The sequence below is a fragment of the Indicator indicator genome, chromosome 35 (genome assembly GCF_027791375.1).
Source record: "Indicator indicator isolate 239-I01 chromosome 35, UM_Iind_1.1, whole genome shotgun sequence".
Classification (NCBI taxonomy): Eukaryota; Metazoa; Chordata; class Aves; order Piciformes; family Indicatoridae; genus Indicator; species Indicator indicator.
This window is the reverse complement of record NC_072044.1, coordinates 3,209,565-3,220,256: the sequence shown is the minus strand read 5'-3', so window position 1 is coordinate 3,220,256 and position 10,692 is coordinate 3,209,565. Positions and strand designations below refer to the sequence as shown.

General features: G+C 56.7%; 1 protein-coding gene across 1 annotated transcript in view; it reads left to right on the top strand.

Moving 5' to 3' along the window:
- Window positions 1-1,342: 1,342 nt before the first annotated feature.
- Window positions 1,343-10,692, top strand: part of RASSF5 (Ras association domain family member 5) — a 33,713-nt gene continuing 24,363 nt past the window's right edge. Inside the window, exon 1 of the mRNA XM_054395861.1 lies at window positions 1,343-1,661. Within this exon, the coding sequence (XP_054251836.1) occupies window positions 1,376-1,661 (286 nt within the window). The 5' untranslated portion in view covers window positions 1,343-1,375. The remainder of the gene's footprint in view (window positions 1,662-10,692) is intronic.

Sequence of the window (10,692 nt, the reverse complement as noted above, 5' to 3'; positions counted from 1 at the left end):
TCTGTCCAAATTAAGGATTTCAAACCAGTGTGACCCAGGGCAGCAGAGAAGGGATGGTCTGGGTTAGGTGGCTGGCCCACAGCCTGGGCCAAGTCTTGTCACAGAATCACAGAGTTGTTTTAGTTGGAAGAGACCTCTAAGATCATTGAGTCCAACATCAACCCAGCCCCACCATGCCCACCAAACCATGGCCCCAAGTGCCATGGCCACAGGTTTCTTGAACTCCTCCAGGGATGGCGACTCCACCACCTCCCCTAGCAGCCTGCTCCAGTCCTTGACCACTCTTGCAGTCAGGAAAGTTTTCTTTATCTCCAACCTAAACCTCCCCTGGCACAATTTCAGGCCATTTCCTCTCATTTTGTCCCCTGATACTAGAAAGAAGAGACTGATCCTCATGTTGTGCATAGCTTGGGGTGACCATGTCACCCTCCCTGTGTGCTGGGCTGCATGTGGACCCAGGGAAAAGCTCATTTTGTGCCTCTTGCAGGCAGTGAGGAAGAAGGTGTTGTGGTGATGAGAGACCTTGGCATTGTGTGATATCCAGACTCTGTGTTGAGTGGAGGAGGGAGTCACTGAATCATCAGGCACAGGACTATGCAGCACCTGAGCCAGCTGCCCCCAAAGCCTCCTTGGCCCAGGGCAGAGCTTTGCAGCCCAGCAGCCAAACACAGATGTCCTCAGGAGCTGGACCCTGCTCAGAGCCTCATCAAAACCATCAGTTTGTCCCTTTCACTTTCCCTACAACCATAGGAGCCTCATCTGGGAGAGAGGAATTCCTCATCCCACCACTCTCATCTTCAATCCCTGTCATAGCAGTGGGGAAATGTCTCTTGTTCCAGCTGTCCCTACACGATGTGACACATCCCGTGAGGATGATGCAGAGGTCGAGCAGCCGATGCTGGAAGGAGCCCCTGGCTCCAGTTTGTGCTCTGGATGCAGTCCTGAAGGGGACTGTCCACGCTCCCCCAGGCAGCCAAACCCCCGTGGGCAGAGTGTCCCGTGGAGAGAAGTCGTGGGGGAGAAACGGGGAGTTTAGTGGGATTCCCCCGGGGGAGGGGGAATTTCGAGAAGGGAAATCCCACCCGTAGAAAAGTTTCCACGAAGAAGGACCTCACGGGGAGTCCAACCACGGGCAGGGTACCCGAGGGTCGGTCCTCGGTGGGAAGAGGGGGGTCTCCACGGGAGGTGTCCCTCGTGAAGCCGGTCCCGGTTCCCACCCCCCACGCAGTGTCTCCTCCCCCCCCTCCCCGGGGCCGTTCCGAAGCGCCTGCGCTGCCCCACGCCCGCCCGGAGCTACGAGCCCATGGCGCGGCTGGTGCTGGTGCCGGTGCCGGTGCCGTGCCCCCGCCCGCTGCCGCCCTCCGCTCCCGGTTTCATGCACCGGTGGCCGCCCGGCTCCGCCGTGCCTCCACTGCCCGAGCCCATGGGCGGCCGCTCCCCGGGGAGTCCCGGCGGGGCCGGGGCGGCGGCAGCGGTTCGGCGGCGGCTTCGGCGACGCGGCGGAGCCCAGCGGCTGCTGCCCGACGTGCGGAGCATCTTCGGGGTCCCGCGGGAAGCGGCGGAGCCGGGCCGCGGCCACAGCTTCGCCTTCCGACCCCCGCGGCGCGGCTGGTGCGACCTGTGCGGGGAGGCGGTGCGGGAGCGAGCGCTGCGCTGCGACTGTGAGTGCTGCTGTGCCCGCACCCTGCCTGCGCTTCTGTCCTGCACCCCTGTCCTCTACCTGCGTCTCGTACTCTTGTCCCCTGCCCGCACCCTGCCTGCGCTTCTCTGTCCTGTACCCCTGTCCTCTACCTGCGTCTCGTACTCTTGTCCCCTGCCTGTGCTTCTGTCCTGCGCTCCTGCCTGCTCCTCCCTGTCCCGCACACCTGCCTGCACCTCACTACCCCACATCCCTACACCCTGCCTGTATTCTGCCTGCACCTCACCATCCTGCACCCCAGTCCCTGGCCATATCCCTGCTCAGGGCCATTCATGCTGTGCTTCAGCCCTGCCTGTACTCTTCCTCCCTTGCCTTCTCCCTAGTTCTGGGACCCCAGACCCCATTTGTGAGTGCTGGGGCGGGGGCGGGAACCTGCAGTGTTTGTGGGGAGGGCTCCACACTGAGCTGGGCTGTTCTGGGTTGGGGGAATCCCCAGTGCCCCACTCCAGGAGCTGGATGGAAGAAGGGACTGGGACAAGGTCTCCTTGCAAAGGGGTCTCTGCGCCGGGCTCAGGTGCAGGGATTTGGGAAACGAAGCTCTTCCAGGAGAGAGATTATCAGCTAATCGTTGGGGTCGTGAAGGGATTGGCATCAGCAGAGCGTGGTGAGCAGGAAGGATTCTGCTTTGTGAAGCTTTATGGTGAGGTGTAAATTCTTCTAGAGTTAGGAAATTTGTCAGGCACTTTGTTTTGTCCAAACTCCGGGTAAAAAGAGCTCCTGGCAGTGAGCATCCCCCCCCTCCCTACCCCCGGACGCCTGTTCCTCGCGTCATACACACGCTGGGTTCCTCCTTCTGCTCCTCAGAAGAGGTTAATCTTTCCATCGTGTGGGAGGGGACACGGAGGGGCCACACAAGGTGACTCAGCTGCTCTGTGTCCCTCTGGTGCTGCTCGGGGACCACGGCTGTCTGATGCTCTTTGCAAAGGTGTGACCCACGCTAGCTGGTGGCAGCTGATGTGGTGTGGGTGGGGAACGAGGAGCTGTGGTGTGCTGGGGAAGGGGAGGTTGGATCCAGCTCGTGTCGTGGGTAACTCGGTAGCATGTGCTGAGCTGGCTGCTGACAGCAAAACTGCTCCTTTCCAGCTTGCCTCCTGCAGCAGGGCTGGCTGCAAACTCTTATTGTCAGATGCAGCTGAAGTGCTGCCTGTGTACTCCAATGGCTCAAAGATTTGTTGGTCAGGGGGAGCTCAGCCTCTTGATTTGGGCAGAAGCTGTTGGTGCCAGCACAGTTCAGCTCAGGACCTCCCTTTCATACCCTCAGCGTTGGTGTGCAGGGCAGGGGGTTGGTGCTGGTGGTTATTTGGGGTGAGGGAAAGAGCCACATCCCACCCTGGGCTCTGGGCTGGCTGCCCAGCTGGCAGCTCCAGAGGAGGCTTCATTGCTCTGAGAGTGTTTTGGTTTTTTTTTTTGTGGGGGTGAGGGGGTTCTACCAGGCACATGCTGTGACACCAGCCTCACTGGGGCAATTAGTCCCTTGCTCAGCCTGTTCTGCTCCTTCCTTTTGGCTTTCCTTAGATTAGGAATCAATTAAACCTTCCTAGTGGTGATTTGCATGGTGTGAGCAGGGCTCTTCCAGGTGCCTCCTGGAGCTGTGTGGAAATGAGGAGCCAGGGGCAGAGATGGTCCCACCATATGGCCCTGCTGCAGCTCATTAAGGTTTTAGCACTGACTGCTGTTAATTAAATGTCACCTGGCCAGCACAACGTGACATGGGAACGTGCCAGGGCTGGTGAACTGGCTGTGTGAGGTGTTGATGGAAGAAGATGATATAAAATGGGTTCAGTTTGGGGGCCCTCACTCCAAGAAGGACATTGAGGGGCTGGAGCAGGTCCAGAGAGGGCAACAGAGATGGGGAAGGGTCTGGAGAACAGGGCTGGGGAGGAGCAGCTGAGGGACCTGGGGGTGTTGAGGCTTCTTCTTATCTTTTAAGCTTCATGGAGCAGGATAGGAGCCCATGGCAGGAAGGATATTAGGGGTTGCTTCCACTTTTAATGTTCTTATGATCCATGAGGCTTCATGGAGAGCAGGATAGGAGCCCAGGGCAGGAGGGTGGTTGGACCTGGTTAGAGGGGCAACACTTCTGGTGAGGGGTCTGGAGAACAGGGCTAGTGAGGAGCAGCTGAGAGACCTGTGGGTGTTTAGTGTGGAGAAAAGGAGGCTGAGGGGAGACCTTCTGGCTCTTTACAGCTCCCTGAGAGGAGGGTGCATTCTCACGTGCAACAAGTGTGAGGACAAGAGGAAGCAGCCTGAAGTTGTGCCAGAGGAGGTTCAGGTTAGATATTAGACACAATTTCTTCCCAGAAAGGATTCTCAGGCACTGGAACAGGCTGCCCAGGGAGGTGGAGGAGTCACCATCCCTGGAGGTGTTTAAGAGCCACATGGATGTGGTGCTGAGGGACATGGTTTAGTGGCAGTGGCTTAAAGCAGTGGTAGGATTATGAGCTCTGGGAGAGCAGTTGGACTTGGTCATCTCCAAGGTCTCTTCCAATCTCAACAATTCTATGATTCTCTGGTTCTAAACATGTTTTCTGCTGTGCACATTTGCCTCCTGCCTGCTGCTGCTGATTAATTCCCTCCAAAGCCAGTAAGGGCCAGCATGTTCCCTGCAGCTGGCAGCTCTGCCTTGGTTATCTGGAGCAAAACAAACTTTGTTGGGACTTTTGGCTTTCCTCAACCACCCTGCAAAGCTCTCCTGGGGCTCATGTGTGAGCTGTGTGTGAAATCCTGATCCAAAGCAAGAGCTCCCAGGATTTGGGGATGTTGCAGATACTATAAATAGTTATTTTGAGGAACTTCTCCTCTGGCAGGATTTTTTTTTCCCCCTCACTGTTCTATTCAAACAAACCTTAAATAACTCTTTATTTCCCTTTTCCTTTCAGAGGGGAATTATTGCAGCTGTGGGAGTAGTTCTGCCTCTCAAATTCCCCAAACAACCAGGCTGGGAGGGAGGGAGGAGGAGGAGGAGGAAGGGGGAAACTTCACTGGAGATGCTCATAAGATCATCTGGATTCCCTGGCATCCCAATGTTGTATCCTAGGAGCTGCAGCTGGGCTGGGCTCTCCTCCTCCTGTGTTTTCTCTTCCAGACAGGGCAGAGATGTGACCAGTCCTAGAATCAGGAATATTGGGTGACTTCCCTCAGGCATCTGGTAGGTCTGGGCTGTTCTCACCCAATCCCATGGCTCTGGAGCACTTTGGAGGTGGCCAGCATGTTCTTAATGAGTTTTTTTAGCTCAAGTCTTACCCATGGGGTATCTCCTGTCTAGACTTGGTGCTGCTGGCACCTGTCAAAGCTCACCCACCCCCCATTTCCTTATGGGACTGTGAAGGTGTCCTGCTGCCACCAGTTTTTCCCAGCAGAAGAAGGTGTTGGAGGTGGGGCAGGCTGCAGAGATGCATCTTTACTGTTTGTTCTGGTGGGGCAGAGCAGAGGCATTTGAATGCAGTGGTGACTAATGAGGCTTCAAAGCCTTCAGTGTGCTTTGCTTTGCTCTTTGCATCACTTTGGGTTTTTCATCTCCTGGCAGGATCATGCTGGTGGCTCAGAGTCCCTCTGCCCTGCCTGGGGTGGGCTGGTCACTGGTGACCAGGAACCTCCTGGCTTAAGGCAGCAAAAAAAAAATGATGTGAGAGCCTAACCTGTGCATGGGTTGGGTTGGCTGCTTTGCTCCCTTTCCATCCCTGAGGTGGATTGGTCCTTCCTGGAGGACTTCCTCACCCTTGCTGTCCCCATGGTGCAGGTGCTGAGAGGAAATTCCTGCTTCTGGTACTGCACTGACACTAAGAGGGCTCCCAGAGATCTCTCTGCAGTGTGTCCTCCCCTTCACCTTGCTCCATCCTCTGGGTTGTCCTGGATGCTTACCCCAGGTGTGCACTGGTCCTGTGTCTGTGCTGTGGGGCTCCCTCATGCCCACCACTTTCTGCCCTGGCAACTGGGGATGTGATTTACCACCCACATATTTCCTAGGTCAAGTTGATGGAGTTGTTTCCTTGGCCTAAGTGAGTTAGGTGCATCTATTGCACGTGGGGTGGCCACAAATGGGCATGGAGTGGCCAGAAACTGGCATGGAATGGCCATAAATGGGCATGGAGTGGCCATAAATGGGCATGGAATGGCCACAAATGGGCATGGAATGACCACAAATAGTTGGTTGCAGGAGCTGTGGTCTCCTCAGCAGAGCCAGGGGCAGCTGGAATTGGATGCCCTCCCCAGCTGTGTTGGGGTGCATCCTGACTGTGATGACCATGGGGTTACCAGAGCAGGATGTTGTTGGCTGAAGTGCTTCCTTTGCCAGCAAATGATTCCAGCTCTCCATGATTTCCTGCTGGGAAGGTGGTTGTGAGGCACTGCCTTGAGGAAAACCTGGGAGCACGTCCAGCACCTGCTGGTCTGGGTGGCAAAAGCAGTTGGACCTGAAGTCAGATTTTGATCTGTAGAGCCATGGACCTGGCTCAGTGAAGCAATTCAGCAGGAGCCTGTGTTTGTGCCTCTGCTCTGAAGCCACCTTATCTCTTGGAGCAGTGAATTCTGTGTTCAAGCACAGGGCTAAATCAGGACCTGTTTCCTCCAGGAGGAAGCTGGCTGAGCACACACAGCTTCTTGTTCTACTTTGTCAAGCAAACTGCAGTTGGGACCTTCCTGGCTCTCAAGTAGATGTTTGCTGAAGATAATGAATTCCTTAGCAGGTGTGGAGGCTCTTAAAAAGCCCAGCCCAGCCTTGCTGGGGTGAAGCTCTGCTCATGCTGCTGGCAGTCTCCAGGCTGTGGTGGTTTTTCATGTTCTCTCCTCCCATGCTCTGTCGTGTCTCTGGTCAGGCCACTGTAAACAGCAATTGCTGTCAGGTCAGGGCACCCACAGTGCTTTGCAGTTCTGTCCTATTTAGCTGGTCCAGACAGATTCCTGAGGCTTCTCCTGCTCCCAGGTGACTCAGGCAGGTTGGGATGGTGCTTGCTGGGCAGGTGCTGCTGAGGTCAGATGAAGCCAGGGTGGGATGCTGGGGTGCATCCTGCCTGTTGAGGCTCCCCAGGGCAGGGTGTTCTCTTCCCTGGGGGAAATGGAGGGGTGGGAGGGACAGTGACCTGCCCAGAGCTGTGTGGCAGGCTGCTGGGGCTTCTGGAATCACCCAGGTCTCTAGGGGCATGTTCCTTGCAGCACTCCAGTCAGGTTGCCTCGGGAAGGATTTATGGAGAGGGACACCAGGCAAGGCTCCAGCTCTTACCTTGCAGGTTAGTTTCTGGACTGTCCCTTTTCTCCCCCTACTTTGTCCCTGGCCTAGTAGACTCAGGGGTCATAGTGGTGTTGGGTTGATGGTTGGCCTTGATGCCCTTAGAGGTCTTCTCCAAGCTTACTGATTCTGTGATTGAGTTTGCTGGTCTTAGTGTGGGAAGATGTGATGTGTGGAGCTGAAGAGATGCTGTCAAGGTGTTGGAACAGCAAGAGGCAACTCAGGAAGTTCCCTGTGGTGTTTAACCCATTGCTCATGCTGCTTGCTCTGCTTCGTAGGGTTAGTTAAAGTTGATCTTTGTTACAACCTGCTTCAAAGCAAGAATGTGTTGTGCAGGGCCTTGGAAACTCTGCTCCTGTCTGAGGAGAGAGGGGACAGCTGTGATGCAGAGGGTGCAGAGTGGTGGATTTCAAGCATGTTGTTACCCTTGATGTTCATGGCCCACACCCAGCAGAGCTGGGGCAGGTCTGCAGCATGCATCTGAAAACCCAGCTCACAATCTGCAGAGCTCAAATCCCACAGTCCCTGCGTGCTGGAGGTTGGAAGGGACCTCTGCAGATCATGTAGTTGAAGCAGCATCACCTCCAGTTAGTCCAACAGGAACATGTCCAGGCGAAAATCACTGCAATAAAGGTAGCTATAGTAGTGTATGCCTTGCCCTGATCCTTGGGGATCCTTGGCCCTCGCTGCCCCCCTGATCCTTGCCCTTCGCTGCCCCCCTGATCCTTGCCCTTCGCTGCCCCCCTGATCCTTGCCCTTCACTGCCCCCCTGATCCCTGGCCCTCGCTGCCCCCCTGATCCCTGGCCCTCGCTGCCCCCCTGATCCCTGGCCCTCGCTGCCCCCCTGATCCCTGGCCCTCGCTGCCCCCCTGATCCCTGGCCCTCGCTGCCCCCCCGATCCCTGGCCCTCGCTGCCCCCCCGATCCCTGGCCCTCGCTGCCCCCCGATCCCTGGCCCTCGCTGCCCCCCTGATCCCTGGCCCTCGCTGTGCCCCCTGATCCCTGGCCCTCGCTGTGCCCCCTGATCCCTGGCCCTCGCTGTGCCCCCTGATCCCTGGCCCTCGCTGTGCCCCCTGATCCCTGGCCCTCGCTGTGCCCCCTGATCCCTGGCCCTCGCTGTGCCCCCTGATCCCTGGCCCTCGCTGCTCCCCTGATCCCTGGCCCTCGCTGCTCCCCTGATCCCTGGCCCTCACTGCCCCCCTGATCCCTGGCCCTCGCTGGCCCCCCGATCCCTGGCCCTCGCTGCCCCCCTGATCCCTGGCCCTCGCTGCTCCCCTGATCCCTGCCCCTCGCTGCTCCCCTGATCCCTGCCCCTCGCTGCTCCCCTGATCCCTGCCCCTCGCTGCTCCCCTGATCCCTGCCCCTCGCTGCTCCCCTGATCCCTGCCCCTCGCTGCTCCCCTGCCCCTGGTTGCTCCCTCAGTTCCTCGAATTGAACCCTTGATTAAACATTGGACTCCCCCTCCCTCCCTTTCCCCCTTAACCTCTAGGAAGCTGCAGGGCACAAGCAGCAAAGTGAGGGGAGGAGGTTGCAAAGAGCCCTCCCGGCGCGCCGCTGGGTCCTGCGCTTTCTCTCCCCTAATCTCTTCCGTCGGGTTGTTTTTATCTTATCAAGCAAAAAGCCCCAGAAATAGAAAGTTTTCCATGGCTAACAGGACGAGCCCTAGAGATGCAGGAGCTCTGAGCAAGCTGCACGTTGCCTTGCTGCTCGAAAAAGCCTTAAATCAGCCTCTCAGCCAGCAGCAGGTTGTCGATGGCCAGTGTCAGCCTCTTATCGCCGTGGGAGGAAAAGCTTCCCGTGGGAGCAGACAGAGCTTGCACCGATGCAGGTTGGATCTCAGCAGCCTGTGGTGGTGAAGAGCTGCCCCCCTGGAGAGCTCTCAGTCTCCTCTGGCGAGGATGACGAATGGCCAAGAGGGAGCTGCTGGTTGCTTTGGGTTCCTCACAAAGAGAATTCGCAAAATATTTGGACATTTCCCCAAGCAAAAGTCTTGGTCTGAGGGACTCCAGCTGCTGAGGAGGCCCAGCAGGGAGGGCTTGCTGGTTAGAGGTAGGTAGTGGTGTAAGTAATTGGTGTGCTTGGAGGGGTACTTGCTTGTTGGTGATGAGGAGAGAGGGGATTCCTCAAGTGCTGCCTTGTGCATGCTGGCCAGGTGGCATCCTGCCTGGCTGGCACGGGACTGGCACTGGTGGCACCATCCAGCTTCAGCTTCTGCCCTGGCTCCTTCTGCAGCCCTGTGGCAGAGCACAGCTTGGGACATGGATGCTGCCCCACTCACCCCTCCAAAGGAAAATCTGCCTCTTGGTCAATAAGGCACCAGAAGAGGTGAGGGAGAGCTGCTGGAGAGCAGCTCTGTGGAGATGGACCTGGGAGTGCTGGGGACATGAAGTTCACCAGGAGCAAGCAAAGTGCCCTCGTGGCCAATGGTATCCTTGGGTTGTGTGAGGAAGAGTATGGGCAGCCGGTCAAGGGAGGTTCTCCTCCCTCTCTGTTCTTCCCTGTTTAGGCCACATCTGGAGCTCTGGGTCCAGCTGGGGGCATCACTGTTCAATAGAGACAGGGAACTGCTGGAGAGAGTCTAACAAAGATGCTGAGGGTTCTGGAGCATCTGTCTGACAAGGACAGGCTGAGAGCTCTGGGGCTGTTGAGCCTAGAGAAAAGCAGCCCCAGAGGGGATCTCATCATGCTCAGCAAGACCTAAAGGGTGGGGGGAAGAGGATGGGACTGGGCTCTTCTCAGGACGCTGAGCAATAGGCACAAACTGGAACCCAGGAGGTTTCACTTGCACTTAAAGAAAAAATTCTTTGGTGTGAGGGTGCTGGAGCCCTGCAGCAGGCTGCCCAGAGAGGTTGTGGAGTCTCCTCTGGAGCCATTGTGCTCCTGGGCAAGCTGCTGTGGGTGCCCTGCTTTAGCAGGGGTTGGTCTGGATGATCTCCAGAGGTCCCTTCCAACCTCCACCATGCTGAGATTCTGTGTAATGACTCAGGAGCATCTGCTTGGCAGCTGGGATTGCACTCCAGGTCTGGTGATGGAACAGGGACCTCTCAGAGGGGCCACTGTCACCAGGAGGTCTTTTCTGCTCTGAACAAACAGCAAACTACCCTTGGGCTTAGCTGTGTTTGCAAACAAACTAAACTCAAACCACCTGATTTCGATTTAAAGCTGCTGAGACCTCCAGTGGTGGAGCTTCAGGCTTGAGGCAGGGGTGGGGCTGGGTCCTTGCAGGAAAGCAAAGCCACTTCCCTGTGTTCGCTGTCTGGATGGTGGAGCTGGTGGTGATGCTGTGGCTCCTACTTTGTCCTGTGGCAGGAGGAGACAGCCTCCAGCTCTGGTGATGTCACAAAGCCACATCCTGCAGCCACCCCTGAGGTTACCCCAAGTGACGTCAGGCATCTCCTCTGAGCCAGGGCAGAGCCACCAAGCCCTTGGTCTTAACCAGCACAGGTTGCAAAATCACCCTTCAGGTGGAGGCTGCATTTGAAGGTGATTGTCAGCTGGGTGAAAGACTCCAGAGCTGGAAGAAAGCTTCAGCACTGTCCACTTCCAGTGCCCAAACATCTGCAGGGGCTCACCTGGCTGGCAAAACTCGTGGCACTATTTTCTTCTTGGCTGTCTCTGAGCCTATCCATAGTCCTGCTTCAAAGGTGTTCCTGAGCTTTGCTGATGTTGGGAGCTTTTCTGATTTGCTGGTTTGGTTTGATTTTCTTTGACATGAATGGAAGGGTCCCTAAGAAACCAGGAATGGGAGCTTCAGGAGAGTTCCTCCATAT